Raw genomic sequence first — 16,051 nt, 5'->3', positions numbered from 1 at the left:
ATCTGTGGCTAAGCCTAGAGAATAAGTTTAATAGACATATACATTTTATTACTTATTTATAATATGTAAAAGAACAATCAAATAATATAAACTGTGTTGATCAAGCACGGCTTTTATATGAGTATGGAACATTAATTTTATTTTCCTTATATTTTATCCTTATTAACCTGTTGCTCAAATTCAGTAGTAAGCCAGGCAATAATCAATGTAATTTCAAAGATTGTTCTAAATTTCGAGTAAGTATATCTAAAAATAAGCATATTAAAGGCGGGAAAGAAATAAGTCCACTTTGGAGTAATTTATAATATATTATGGAGATAACCTAAATAACCGGACACAACATTAAATTAAATTAAACTTGGCAGACTCGAGAGTACAGAAGGGTTAAAACTAAATGTCAATATCGTCACAAGATGTTGAATTGATTCAAAAATGTACGTTAAATGTAGCGATAAAAACACATGTGGATGTGCAATTAAAGAAATAGCATTAGTGTACAGTATAGGATATACTTTCGATTACTAAACTGTATTATTTGGAATATTTTATTAGATAACTCACCCTTTCACAATATCTGCAAATGAATGGCAGAAACAACGAAATGCTGCCGGTGAAAACAAAGACAAGCAGTCAACAACTGCTCGACAACTGACTTTTTAACTTTTTTATTTCGTTCACACCTCTTTTGTGTAGCGCCGCTACGGCCGCTACAACAGCTGTTGCCACATAGAAAATAATACAACTTGGTGATCCGAGTATGTATGAAGATACGAAACCCTTGGAGCTTAAGTAAGTTGTGATGTTATTATTTAACTATTTATAAAATAAAGATAAAGAGTTACTTGTGTCAATTGTGTGCGCTTATTTTAATCCAATATTGGAATTCACCAAGCGCAAAACGAAACGCAATGTTATGACATCAACTTTGACAGCTGCAATTTCTTAACAAATTTACATTTGCTTATATTTACTATTCTTCCGATTGAGTCACAATCAAATTATACCCCTTATTACAAAGAAATATGTTTCAGATTCGTCTGGATATTACCGTATCCTAATTTCCGAGAACGTAAGATGATGTTACAAAGACATACATAACCTATCTTCGTTCACTTGTGATAAGAAATATTGTGAATAATATTAAGAAATATTCCATAGTAAATAAGAATTTAAATATGAAGAATGGATGATTTAGAGAAGCACGCTTCTTCATATCAGCAGGACCAGGAAATACTGGATGGTACGTATGGTTTACGTGATATTTGAACGAGTAATTTGAGAACGATTTTATATCTTCTTAGAAACCTGCAACAGGTGAACTGAGACGCACTTTTTCGTTTTATGCGATACTTTTTATGTTTGTATACGCCCGTTTTTACAAAATTATATTATATTTACGGCTGCAACTTTCTATGAAACAAATATATATGATTTATGCCTCTTAAAAATTAAAAATTTTCTAGTCTACTATATCGTATTAGGCGCAGATAAATACGAAAATTATGTTTAAAGTATGTTTCTTGCATAACAATACTATTAGGTACATGAAATCTTAACAACCTTTGACTGTTGAATTAGCTGTAACTATAACAATATAAAATGTACCTGTATTGTTATGGTTATGTTATAATCATAACAAACACTGTATGATAAACACTAATATTTACAATTATATAGGTGCTACAACAAAATTCTTATTAGAAAAAATTAAAAGAATGGGTTGCACTCTGGGAGTGCCGACAGAAGTGAAAACTCAATGACTAGTCCAAAATGTCTGCATCACTATGTATAATTGACCCATCCTCCTTTCTATTGAAAAACTTTAGTTCCAAAATTGCTGGTTTGTGAAAGCTGAAAGTGAGTTTGTTTAAAATTCGAAATTCAAATTTGTTGTATTCCAATAGAAATTGTAAAGTTACCTTGCAGACCTCGCATCTAAATATATTTGGTCATGATATTTTGAGTTTTATTCACCAGTACTAGAGTTCACTTTTATTAGCGAATTCATCAAGATGTTGCTTTATTGAATTATATTTGAGTGATATAAAGTTAGAATGTAATGTAACTGTGAGATCCTCGTATTTCAACCCGTACAAGATTAGAACCTTTTTCATGTAATGTCATTGAGTTTTTCTTTATTGATTTAAATGCCATTTAAATGAGTGGCCATCTAAACGTTACGGTCACGTGATCGCGTTACGCGTTACACTGTCTCGGATTTATAATTTTTTCCCCACCTCAAAAAATGCCCAGCACCGCTAAAGAAGTTTTCACTTCAATAAATATACAATTCCCATTTTAATCAAATTTAGAACTTGTTATTGTAATAGGTTTATTAATCTATCTATCTATCTCTCTATTTAGGCCTTTTGTTCTGAGTTAGAGTATATCTGTAAGCTCAGTGTGCCGCTTGGCAAAGGCCTCCTCTAGCTCTTTCCATTGAGGTCTGTCGTGGGCCACTCTTCTCCAGTTCGGGCCTGCTGTGAGTTTGAGTTCATCCTCCCATCTTGTTCGAGGTCTCCTCTGGCTCCGTGTGCAACCTCTCGGATACCAATCCGTTACGATCTTACTCCATTTTTCCTGCCTGTCTCTCAACATGTGGCCAGCCCATCTCCACTTCCACTTTAGGTTTATTAATAGGAAGATAATAATGTGTAACAATGAAAGTTTAAATAAGAGTACTCTCTGTTGCCTTCTCTTTTTAGGGTTTCGTAGTCACCTAGAAACCCTTATGGTTTCGCCAGGCCCCAATTTCACATCGGTGACAGGTGCGACGAATTGTAAAATCACTGTTCCTGACGTCACAGGCATCCATGGGCTACGATTACCACTTACCATCGGGCGGGCCGTACTCCTGTTTGCCACCATCATTGTATTATTTAAAAAAACTTTATTATATCGGATAAAAACAGATATTTCTCCTGCGAAGTTTCTGACAATTGTCAAAGATTTAGAAGAATTGTAGGTAATTCTTGACAGGTAATGAGTTATATGTCGGAATTTCGTGACAATTGTAGTGTTTCTTGTGACAATTGTCATAAACTTAGCAAGAGAAATATCTGTTTTTTTCCGATATCATAAAGTTTTTTTAATAATACAATGATGGTGGCAAACAGGAATACGGCCCGCCCGATGGTAAGCGGTAACCGTAGCCCATGGATGCCTGTGACGTCAGCAACAGTGATTTTACAATTCGTCGCACCTGTCACGTTGGTGAAACAGGGGCCAGGTCTGTCTGTCTGTCTGTCCGAGGCTTTGCTCCGTGATCGTTAGTGCAAGAAAGCTGCAATGTGGCAAGGATACATAAATCATGCATTGTGACAAAACAGTAAAACAAAAAGTACAAAAAAAATTTTTTTTAGGGTACCTCCCATACAAAAAATATTTTTTCGATTTTTTTTTACTTTGTGCCTATAGTATGGGGTGTCGTTGGATAGGTCTTTCAAAGTGAATGAGGGTCTCCTAAAACCATTTTTTGATATAGTTAATATTTTCGGAAATATGCGCTCCGAAAGAAAAAAAATATGTGCCCCCCCCCCCTCTAACTTTTGAACCACGGGTCCAAAAATTATGAAAAAAAAATTGTGAAACAAGAGCTTAATAAATTATTCAATATAAACTATAGCAAACATGATCGGTCTAGTCGTTTGTGAGTTATTGCAAAAAATCTTCATTTCTTAGTAAAAAGACGTAATGTACAAAGCGCTGCAAAGGTACTCCCTTATGATACTTACTAATAGCCCCCGTTTGGCCTATTTTGACAGAATGGTAACTACGAAACCCTACACTGAGCATGGGCCGACATGCTCTTGGCCGATGAATTTTTTATTAAGGGACATTTTACACAGATCAACCTTGCCCCAAACTAAGCAAAGCTTGTACTATGGGTGCTAGACTGCTAGGTGACAATATACATATACTTAGAATAAATAATAATAAATAAATAATAAATATTATAGGACATGTTTTAGAGAATAGAAAACACCCATGACTCAGGAACAAATATTTGTGGTCATCACATAAATAAATACCCTTACCGTGTTTCGAATAGAGATGCCACGAATATTCGGCTAGTATTCGTTATTCGGCCTATTCGGCCACTTTGCCGAATATTCGGTAATCGGCCGAATGTTGCCTACTATTCGCCCGAATACCGAATATCTGTTGCATCTACCTAAAAAGAAAAAATCACAAAAAAATAACCAAAAACTAGGTATATTTAAATACGAAGAGAGTGCTTGAATACGAAGGCACGTTTTTGAGCATTTGTTGATTCTAAAATATTTTATTTTTATCTGTTTTATCATGGGTCTGATTTGATTTACTCTAACTACATTCATTAATTCTGATCAACATAAAAATATATCTAAGCAAACGTTGTGCTTTGTTGGCGAACAGTTTTCGTAATTGTGACACAAAATGTATGCATGTCATGCCGAATATCCGGTCGCCGAATATTCGGTATTCGGCCGAGAGAGGGGCCGAATATTCGGTATTCAGTATTCCGCCAAATTCACTATTCGGGGCATCTCTAGTTTCGAACCTAGGACCATCGGCTTCACAGGCAGGGTCACTACCCACTAGGCTAGACTGGTTGTCCTCACAAATCCCTTCTGTTCCAGCCCGAGGCATCAACATGACAGTAGAGGAGGTGGCCGGGCTCCCGACGGTGAAGTACTCTGAGAAAGTGCAGTCGCTCCGGCTCAACGAAGAGGACTTGTCTTTTCTGAAGGGGCTCCGGAGGCGGATCAAGAATCGGGTGAGGACATATCTGATGTTTCATTGAGTAAAGTTTTTTTTAGGGTTCCGTACGAAAGGGTAAAAACTGCACCATATTATTAAGACTCCGCTGTCCGTCTGCCTGTCTGTCTGTTACCAGGCTGTATCTCATGAACCGTGACCGCTAGACAGTTGAAATTTTCACAGATGATGTATTTCTGTTGCCGCTATAACAACAAATAACTAAAAAGTACGGAATCCTCGGTATTTATTTATTAATTATATGAGCCTAGAGTGTCCCACTCCTGGGCAAAGACCTCCCTCCTCCCTTTCCACGTATCCCGGTTTTGACTCGTCTCCCACCTATCCTAGTCCTAGCCTAGTTCCTATCGAAGGCGTCAAGGTCATCTCGCCAACGCCGTCGAGTTTGCCGCGACCTCGGGTTTGATGTGGGACCCAATCGGTTGTCGTTTTAGCCCACAAGTCATCGATACGGCAAACGTGTCCCGCCCAGTCCCACTTCAGCTCGGCGGCTGTTTCAGCCACGTCGGCTATTTGAGTTTTAGAGCGTAGTACAGTGTTTTTGATGCGATCGGTCAACTTCACGCCGAGAATATTACGCTCCATGTTTTATCATTATTAACACATTCATTGCCAGTAAGTGCTACGGGTTATGCTCGTAGCGCGTAGCCAGGATTTCGCCGTATATAGCGCGTAGTCGCAACGAACAGTGTACCCGACAGCACAGAATAAAATAATAATAGTACTAGGTACAGAAGACTCACTCTCTAACAAAACGAGTCTGTTACGATCAGCACAGATATGCCCGCTAGGTGGCGACAGCGCCACGCGCGGCTTATGGCAAACCCCAAAATTGGGGCCGAACGGATGTACTTTTAGCTACCTGTAGCAAAGCGACGAAATCGCGGAGTGAGCCACGCCTGCCGACAGTCGGGTTCTTAGCCCTGAAATCTTTATTATCTTTAACCATGTTTCCAGTTGGCATCACAGAACAGCCGGCGGCGCAGTCTGGAGCACCTGCGGCGGCTGACGCGCGAGCTGCGCTGCGTGCGCGCGCGCCGCGACGCCGCGCTGGCCGAGCGCCGCGCGCTGCTGCGCCGCCGCGACCTGCAGCGCGACCGCTGTAGGGCGTTGCGGCTGCATATATCGCTGGTATGTATGTTGTCGCCGCGACGCCGCGCTGGCCGAGCGCCGCGCGCTGCTGCGCCGCCGCGACCTGCAGCGCGACCGCTGCCGGGCGTTGCGGCTGCATATATCGCTGGTATGTATGTTGTCGCCGCGACGCCGCGCTGGCCGAGCGCCGCGCGCTGCTGCGCCGCCGCGACCTGCAGCGCGACCGCTGTAGGGCGTTGCGGCTGCATATATCGCTGGTATGTATGTTGTCGCCGCGACGCCGCGCTGGCCGAGCGCCGCGCGCTGCTGCGCCGCCGCGACCTGCAGCGCGACCGCTGCCGGGCGTTGCGGCTGCATATATCGCTGGTATGTATGTTGTCGCCGCGACGCCGCGCTGGCCGAGCGCCGCGCGCTGCTGCGCCGCCGCGACCTGCAGCGCGACCGCTGCCGGGCGTTGCGGCTGCATATATCGCTGGTATGTATGTTGTCGCCGCGACGCCGCGCTGGCCGAGCGCCGCGCGCTGCTGCGCCGCCGCGACCTGCAGCGCGACCGCTGTAGGGCGTTGCGGCTGCATATATCGCTGGTATGTATGTTGTCGCCGCGACGCCGCGCTGGCCGAGCGCCGCGCGCTGCTGCGCCGCCGCGACCTGCAGCGCGACCGCTGCCGGGCGTTGCGGCTGCATATATCGCTGGTATGTATGTTGTCGCCGCGACGCCGCGCTGGCCGAGCGCCGCGCGCTGCTGCGCCGCCGCGACCTGCAGCGCGACCGCTGCCGGGCGTTGCGGCTGCATATATCGCTGGTATGTATGTTGTCGCCGCGACGCCGCGCTGGCCGAGCGCCGCGCGCTGCTGCGCCGCCGCGACCTGCAGCGCGACCGCTGCCGGGCGTTGCGGCTGCATATATCGCTGGTATGTATGTTGTCGCCGCGACGCCGCGCTGGCCGAGCGCCGCGCGCTGCTGCGCCGCCGCGACCTGCAGCGCGACCGCTGCCGGGCGTTGCGGCTGCATATATCGCTGGTATGTATGTTGTCGCCGCGACGCCGCGCTGGCCGAGCGCCGCGCGCTGCTGCGCCGCCGCGACCTGCAGCGCGACCGCTGCCGGGCGTTGCGGCTGCATATATCGCTGGTATGTATGTTGTCGCCGCGACGCCGCGCTGGCCGAGCGCCGCGCGCTGCTGCGCCGCCGCGACCTGCAGCGCGACCGCTGCCGGGCGTTGCGGCTGCATATATCGCTGGTATGTATGTTGTCGCCGCGACGCCGCGCTGGCCGAGCGCCGCGCGCTGCTGCGCCGCCGCGACCTGCAGCGCGACCTTTGTAGGGCGTTGAGGCTGCATATATCGCTGGTATTTGTTTTTTTTTATTTATGTTGGCTATTTATTTGTGTATATAACTGGACCAGGGCTCGGAACCGGTATTGAAATACCTGTTAATATCGTTCCATAACCGTTATATTATTTCGTTCATTAAAAAACCGGTTAATTGATGGAACACGAACTGAAAAATTGCGTTCTCTCAACTAACCGGTAAAAAGAGGGAACGGAATTTTATGGTTCGTATGGAACGATATAATACCGGTTACTCTTGGTTTTCGGAGACTCTCGGTTAAACTCGTTGTCATACGTGAAAGAGATAGCAATTTTACTTAGGTATTCGTTCTATCTTGCTTCGATATTTTCAACTTAACTTATTAATTTCGTTCCACGAAAACAGAAGGCGGAAGAATTTGGCATAAATCAACGAAATCCTTTTCGTTCCCGGGTGAATGAACGAAACCGGTTTGAAAAATAAAACGGTTTCCGAGCCCTGAACTGGACTAACTCCGCTGCATCGGGGCTCGTGTATATCCACAGCACCCTGTAGCGTCTGACGCGAAATTTTACAACATAATATTTCTTTACAGGTCCTACAAGAACGCTCGGACCCTTCCCAACTCCCAGCACTAGATGATCTAGAATCTCCAACCCCCAAAGACATCAAGACCCCCAGCTCCCCAGACCTCAGTGAGAGCTATCGAGACCTAGAAAGAGAAAGCACGTTTGAATGTCGAATCGAAAAACTAGTTCAAAAGAGCGTCAACCATATATTTGATAAGAAAAAGGTTTCAGCCAAAACTGTCTTCCTAGATGACAAGAAATGTTACCAGGATGCCTTTATGAAGGACAAAATTTTCAATGAAACGAATAGTGGCTTTCTAAAGGACAAAATTTTCGATGAAAGAAACGGTGCCTTCATAAAAGACAACATTTTCGATGAAAGAAACGGTGCCTTCATAAAGGAAGAAATTTTTGACAGAAAAGACTTTATAAAGGATGAAATTAGAAATACCTTTATAAATGACAGTGGGATAAAGCAGGAGTATGATAAGGTACTGAAAGAGGAAAACGGGGGAGTGCTGGATCTGTGCGTGAAGGCCAAGAGGAGTCACGGGAGGAAGCAGTCGGCGCCGCGGCGGATCGCGTACGTCGATGAATATAACGGTAAATAATTCTTCTTCCTCGCGTTATCCCGGCATTATGCCACGGCTCATGGGAGCCTGGGGTCCGCTTGACAACTAATCCCATGATTTGACGTAAGCACTATTTTTTACGAAAGCGACTGCCATCTGACCTGCCAACCCAAAGGGGAAACTAGGTCTTATTGGGATTAGTCCGGTTTCCTCACTGTGTTTTCCTTCACCGAAAAGCGACTAGTAAATATCAAATGATATTTCGTACATAAGTTTCGAAAAACTCATTGGTACGAGTCGGGGCTTGAACCCGCGACCTCCAGGTTGAAAGTCACACGCTCTTACCGCTAGGCCACCAACGCTTCGTAACTTCGGCCTGTCAGTTGTTCGAAACTGTAAAGGGGCCCACTGATTAACAGTCCGCCGGACGGTATCGGCCTGTCAGTTAGAACAAAATTTTGACAGTTCCGAACAACTGACAGGCCGATACCGTCCGGCGGACTGTTAATCAGTGGGACCCTTAAAATTTTTGTTCTAACTGACAGGCCGATACCGTCCGGCGGACTGTTAATCAGTGGGCCCCTTTACAGTTTCGAACAACTGACAGGCCGATACCGTCCGGCGGACTGTTAATCAGTGGGCCCCTTTACAGTTTCGAACAACTGACAGGCCGATACCGTCCGGCGGACTGTTAATAAGTGGGCCACTTAAGTAAATAATAATAAAAATTTAATACTGTCTACTTTTTCTACAATCCCAAGGCCTGCATTAACCGGTTCATGGGTGTCTATTGTTGCGCCTGTGAACGGGTTCCAGCAGGCGTTCTACGTGATATTACAGCTCTCCAAAGGGCCTCTACGTGTTTGATCTATATCCCTACGCAAGCCTATCAAAAGACCGGGATTTATAGACCCGTGAAATCGAAGGAGATAAAAAAATAAACTTTTATTTTAGACAGTCAATATACACATTAAAATTACAAATTAAATAAAATAATGAGACAGAACTATTAACCCTTTGGTCTTTAAAGACGTCAACTGACGCGCGCAGCTACAGCCCAATAATCAACCTTCGTGCATTCTCACAAGGTTCAGGATGAGGCGCCGCGCGCGACAGGCGTGGCGTTCACAGGGTTAAAAACTTTAAATATTAATAGGTATTTAAAAAAATACATTTTAGACAGGTATTGGTTATTCATGTAGATATTGTAGATAAATATTAAAACGTATTATTTCTCATTTCAGATGTGGTCCTGGATTTGAAAATAAAGAAAGAAAATCAGTGATATTGACAAACACAATTAATTAAGAATTTAACTGTAACCAAAAAATCATAACAGTTTATACGAAAAGTAAGCATAGGAATAGTCAGGCTTACGTTCACAAATATTACAAGTAGAAGCCTTAGAGATGTAGTGCATAATAGGCCTGTTGCAAGTAACAAAGAATCATGGAAATAATGGTTTCAACGAAACATATATGTTAATATGATTCTAAAAAATGGCCCAATCTCAGTATAAACTGAAGGATTATTAATATATTCAATAAAATAAAAGTGCAAAATTCTCCAATCGGCCATTTTTACTGAAACGCCAATCAGAAACGTTCCAAACAGTGACGTCATCTATCCATAACATATTTCTTAGAGCAACATAGACAACCTCATTGACCGAAACCTATACGCGGGCACCAAAGAGTTCGAAAGGTGCAAAAAAAATGTTATTTCGCCACTAAACATTTATTACGTCCAAAAAATATTATTACACGATATAAAGTAGATAACTATTTGTTATTATTTAAATAAAATGCTAAATAATACGACATTTCAACAACAAACTTTTTTAATTATTTGGCTGAATGGAACTATCATTGCCATGTTGGCAGTCGTAACTAGAAAAAATTAAAAAGTAAAACCGGCGTTCGGTGATTTTCACTCAAAATTTACATGTATCTAAATAATTCATCTTAAACTGCAACCGTGTGAGAGTTTTTGTGTAAAATGAGTTATTGTGATAAATTTTTGTAATGTATTTATCATCCCTAATCGTAATATATGGTGCTGAATTAACAATATCATTCGGATTCAAGGGAAATTCGTAACTGTAAGTATGTAAACAATATCTACCACCCTACCACCAACTAAATGATGACGTCACAAATGGCATGCGAGGCGTTTTCGCGCGAAGTTTAAACTAGCTATAATAAAATGCAATTATCTATGTGAAATCTTATGAGTATAACTGAAATATAGTGTTTTTCGGAACTAATACAAGTGTACCGACGATATTAAAAGGGTTTTCAAAATTTGTCATCAGGCCTATTGTTTTCCATCGTATTTTCTCGGAAACGTTCGTATTTGTCATGCTACTTCAGTCAACCTCAGTACTTTTTGTACCGAGACTGACTGAAATAGCAAGACACGTTCGTACGTTTCCGTGAAAAAAATATGGAATATAATTATGCTATGCACTACATCTTTACCACGACTTTTGATATTATCAAATCTTTGTATCGATTTTATTTATTATTCTTTAAAATCGCCGCTGTATCTCCATTCTTGTAAGCTATTCTATGTCGTCCATGTATTCTTGTATAATTATAAATTATAATTAAGTTATTTCTACAATTTGAAGTCTGTATATCATCATCATCATCCTGGCGTCAATCCCGGCTGTGCCGGGGCGCGGGGCGCGAGGACCCGGGGTCCGCCTTCCGACTCCTTCGTGACCACTTTGCCCGATCTTCGGCATCCCTGGTAGTGAGTCCGTTGGCACGCATGTCCTCCTTGACGACATCAAGCCATCGCTTCTTGGGCCGGCCTCTTCTTCCCGTACCGGGAGGAGGCGGCATGGCCAGGCATTTGTTACCCACGTAACTTGCCGGTCTGCGCGAGACGTGGCCATACCAACGAAGGCGACACTCTTGCAGTTTGTCTGCAATGTCACGGACGCCAAGACTACCCCGAATGTGGGCGTTTCGGACGCGATCCTTGCGTGAAACTCCGCACATCCACCGTAGCATCTTCATTTTGAAGTCTGTATATATACCGAAAATTAACAATTAATGATTTTAAAGATCTTAGTATTATTTGGTTGTTTGTTAAAATGTTTATAAAAGTCCAATACAAGAAAATGATAGTTATTTTATGCCAATTTTCATAAAATGAAATTGCAACTGTATTTTTCAAATAAACTGAAAAAAAATACTATACTGCAAAACGTAATTCAAGGCCAAAAAAAGTAAGCAATGTTGCCACTTTTTACTAGCGCGTCTTGAGTTTAAGTAAAAATAAGTAAATAAAAGTACTTTTTTTCAATCGTAGAAGTAAAATTACTAATAAATAAATTATCTTAGCGTGATTATTTATCAAAAGGAATTTACTATTTTACAAACAAATTATTGCAGTGGCAACATTGTCTTACTTTTTTCGGTCTTGAATTACGTTTTGCAGTTTAGGTCCCTAAACCATGATCCAAAAAGTTTTGGTGACTCAGGCGCTTATAAATATCTGAGCAAAACTATTCAGAATGATCAGACACACAAGAAGTCATTGGCCAGATGATAGCTAAAGTAAGGAACCGAAATTAACTCGAAATCACAAATGAATTGTAAATTATTTATAGTATAATTTCCATAGGAAATGTAAAAATATACAAACAACAAAATATACAAATATACCTACGTTATACAAAGTAGTTTAATGAAATAAGTTGGATAGCTAATCAAAAGGATCCCCATGTCCCCATGGTTCTAAAGTGCTATTTTATTTTGTCACTTAATTTTTCGAATAAAACCTGACCAGTAATATATGATCATTGTCAAGAGGACGCTGTTATTCTCATGTATAGGCAGTGGGGAGACACTCCTGACTTCGGGCAAACTCGGCTCCGCTCGGCTCAGCATTGCTCCGAACAATTATTAGGGTTGGCACAACTTGACGTCCTATTGCGGGCACGACCACAGATAATTACTTGAATTTTGACAACCCTAAATAGCCGAAACGGATAGTGCCATAAGTTAGAAAGGGACATCATGATTCAACCCTGAATCGCTGTCAAACTTCGGTTTTGTAGGAAGTGTCCTTTCTGTACGGTAGTAGTATTACTTATTCTGTGGTATAGGGTGACAGTTCAATATAGTATGAAAAAATTAGTTTCCGCATTCCGCAACATGGCGCGTGTTCATATATTCCTGGTCAGGCTTTACATACGAGGGACATATATTCGACGTTTTGTCTCCCTGTCACACTTACGTACGAATTTACAAGTGCGACAGAGAGGCAACACGTCGAAAGTAGTTCGCGGTAGGCCCTCAATACCGTAGAATTAATACTTTAAGCAATTTTAAGTATTTAGAGTCAGACCAAGCTAACTATGCACCAATTTTGACAGCACAGATTGTACAAGTGTTATTTTAAACGTCATAATTTCATAAAATAATTATTTTGAGGCATTTTAAAATAGGGATCCTTTTGATTTGGACACAGAATGTGTGTAAAATGATAAAAATGACTATTGAGGTGATGTTGAGTTTTGTAATAAATAATTTTAGTTACCCACGAAAGTGTTTTATTTACTACTGACTTCTGCCAGCTAGCTAGCTTAGTGCTGCACTCTGGCGGCAGAACATCGCAGTAAAACCCCCTATTCGTCTGCGCGGAATGATGATGATTATAAAAACTATTCTATGTCCTTTCCCGGGCAGGGGTGCGAAACTCCTGACTTCGGTCAAACTCGGCTCCGCTCGGCTCAGCATTGCTCCGAGCAATTATTAGGGTTGGCACCACTTGACTTCCTTTTGCGTGCACGACCACAGATAAGATAATCACTTGATTTTTGACAACCCTAAATAGCCGAAAGGGATAGTGCCATATATTAGAAAGGGACAGCATGATTCGACCCTGAACCGTTGTCAAACTTCGTTTTTGTAGGAAGTTTCCTTTCTGTACGGTAGTACTATTAATTATTCTACGTACGCATGACGCAAAAAGCAGCTGCGACATCAAGGGCCCAACGTTTTCTGTTCTCTTTCACGGCGCAGCAACTAGTATCATTTCTCTCTCCTCGCTCTTTTAAAAATGCCGTTTGTCAAAAAAGGACAACCATACTGTTGACAAGATGGACTTCAAATCAAGTGTTGCCTTTTGTGATGCGCCCAGGCTGTGTATGTGTGCGTAAAAGCGTATACGTGTGCTCTTTTAGGGATGTGAAAAGTCGATTTTAATCATGTTATATATCGATAAACGCTACACAGCGGAACGAAATAGCGATTAATTGAAGCTTCAATATCTTCGTTAAACATAAACATAATTGAAATGCTAATGGATAATGAATATATTATAATATAATAATATAAATTAATTATTGCGGAACACCTATTTTAGGAGATATTTATGTATTTTAATTAAATATCTGAACTTTCCCTTGGTTCCCTGCTGGGGCGTGACTATAAAATTGTGATCTGATAACCACAATAAAGAATAAAAGCGTTTTTGTTCATTTTAGGTACCGTTAAACCTTTGAAGTAAAATTAAAATTCCAAGAAATGTCGATAGTTTATCGATATGACTTTATCGACATGGCTACAGCAAGGTGGGCCTCATTGTTAATCGTACAAATATTTGGATGATAATAAATACCATAAATAGGCATATATTATACTATAAAAAAAAAATATTGTGACTACTATTTGTTTGTGTATTCTGTAATTTGTATGTTATAATTGTTTTATGTGTTAGTGTTAGATAAAATTGCCATACCCTTACAGGGTCTCATATTGTGAAACATTATTAGTTAAGAACATCTGTGTAAACACCAATATGAAAGCAATAAACATATTATTATTATTATTATTATAAACAAAAGTGGCAACAGTGACAGCTCGCTGAGACACCGTCTCTATATATTATAAGTCTATGTGCGACATACTGTTATAAGCGCCATCTATGGTTGAGTAGCTGAACTCCAAGAAACTTAATGTCCAGCTAGGTTAGGTACGGCTAGATAATCGTAGGATATTTCGGAAAGTTGTTTTAGTATTCTACATGCGTGTCTTGATTATTTAAATGTTAAGTTTGCTATTAAAAATACATTCTTATTGTTTTGTCAAAATCAAAATTATGATTAATTTTTTTAATTATATCTTCATATGGTATCCCTATTCGTGAAAAAGCACCCCCTAGCGTGCAAAATCCGAAACCTTCCTTTTGTCTCCTTCAATCCAATATGGCGGTAAACGATGTATGAAAGGTGCAGAATGTTATGATTTGAAACGAATAATAAAAATAGTAAAATAGCAACGAAACTCGTGAAATAAGCGCTTCGACCGGTGTGTTAACGACAAAACAATGTTAATAATACAAACGGATCAATATTCAGTGACGTGTGTGTGAAAAAACGTGTTATTTATATTTGTGAAATATTATTTTTCTGTGTGGGTTTTCGCTAATGCATCACGGTGTATTGCTATGTGACAGAAAACGTAGATATGTCTACCGATGCTGATAAGGAAACGGCATGTCCGAGTGTTAGTGCAAATCAGAGTGGCGGGGACGGCTCGACGGAGGAAGCTAGCAAAAAGAAGAAATCCTCTCGAAAAGTCTGCTTTCCTGATGAGGAACACCTTGTCACTCAGTATTTCGAGCCTGCGAACCCTTGGCACAATGGTAAGTCTTCGATTTTGGCACAGCATCAAACTTTTATTGTATGTTATATTTCCTTGTTTTGGTGGGGATTGCCTTTGATTTTGGAATTGTAAGTTTACGTAAATAACTTACTTTATACCCCTCCTTTTCGAAATATGTACAAAACATAATAACCTCTTGTCATAGAAAAGATAAACATATATGAGTTATACGTTTATCTTAACTTATATAAGTTATATCAGACTTATATGTTTACCTATCTATAGGGTTATAAGTTACCTATAACACTAGATTGATTACCCCAATAAGAATGATTTTATCCTTAATACACCGTGTTTTTTTTTGATTTCCGTTAATTTCAAGGGTGCATTCCTGAGCTTAAATCAAGTAACTTTCTCAAAGACACCGATGTTCTAATTAAGTCCATTTCGGAGATAATCCATAATTTATTTTTTTCCTATGAGGCCTCTACAAGTGTGTACACTTGCCTTAGGGCCGGCTTACATATTGATTAGTGTTTAGAATGAGTTCATACATTTGCTACTAAACTTAAGTACAATCTCGGTCGATTGATGTACGAAATGACATTGATATGTCACAGATTTCAATTGTTTGGTTGAGTTAAATGTAATGCCCGTGTTACAACAACGCTATATGCTACATTTAATTACTTTTTAAACAAAAAAAAAACAAAAAAAAAATTTTTTTTTTTAAATTAACTATGGCATTTAGTTCTTATAAACGTACTTAACTATACCCCGAAGTTAACGGAATTCAATAAAAACACGGTGTATATATTTTTGTAATAAGTATAACTTAAGTATCAATATCTTAATTTTCATAACATTCCTAATATTGTAGGTTTTGTTATTTTATTATTTATATTTGCAAAGAAATCAGCTTACATCACTTAATAGTAGGTATAACATTTGTTTACTAGCACCATTTCTAAGGTGTACTCTAATTAGTTTTGTTAAATTTATGTTCTCGGCAAAAATAACATAACTCATTGCCAATAAGTCATTATTGCCATAAAACTGCAATAATGTGATTAACAAAAGCCTGAAAATATGTGCTGTTTTCAACCAAAAGGGCACAGGCAATAT

At 40.6% G+C, this 16,051-nt stretch overlaps 2 protein-coding genes across 3 annotated transcripts in view; both read left to right on the top strand.

The window, feature by feature from the left end:
• The first annotated feature begins 872 nt into the window (after positions 1-872).
• LOC134802221 (uncharacterized) lies at positions 873-12,853 on the top strand. The gene is made up of 5 exons (XM_063774812.1): positions 873-1,240; positions 4,623-4,759; positions 5,719-5,892; positions 7,758-8,334; positions 9,548-12,853. The coding sequence occupies exons 1-5, from the start codon at positions 1,183-1,185 to the stop codon at positions 9,586-9,588; spliced, it is 987 nt and encodes a 328-aa protein (XP_063630882.1). The 5' UTR covers positions 873-1,182; the 3' UTR covers positions 9,589-12,853.
• Positions 12,854-14,478: 1,625 nt separating this feature from the next.
• The window catches only part of LOC134802308 (uncharacterized), a 79,196-nt gene continuing 77,623 nt past the window's right edge, over positions 14,479-16,051 (top strand). For both annotated transcript variants that reach the window (XM_063774894.1, XM_063774893.1), the window contains exon 1: positions 14,479-14,966. In XM_063774894.1, the coding sequence (XP_063630964.1) occupies positions 14,789-14,966 (178 nt within the window). In that variant the 5' untranslated portion in view covers positions 14,479-14,788. The remainder of the gene's footprint in view (positions 14,967-16,051) is intronic.

This window comes from Cydia splendana, chromosome 24 (assembly GCF_910591565.1).
Source record: "Cydia splendana chromosome 24, ilCydSple1.2, whole genome shotgun sequence".
Taxonomy (NCBI): domain Eukaryota; kingdom Metazoa; phylum Arthropoda; class Insecta; order Lepidoptera; family Tortricidae; genus Cydia; species Cydia splendana.
This window is presented reverse-complemented; position numbering and strand designations above follow the sequence as displayed.

Excerpts from the sequence above, each read along its gene's own strand:
- LOC134802221 (XM_063774812.1), top strand. The coding sequence starts at position 1,183 with ATGGATGATTTAGAGAAGCACGCTTCTTCATATCAGCAGGACCAGGAA. Across the intron at positions 4,760-5,718 it reads GGAGGCGGATCAAGAATCGG|TTGGCATCACAGAACAGCCG; the intron begins GTGAGGACATAT and ends CCATGTTTCCAG. Across the intron at positions 8,335-9,547 it reads GTACGTCGATGAATATAACG|ATGTGGTCCTGGATTTGAAA; the intron begins GTAAATAATTCT and ends TTCTCATTTCAG.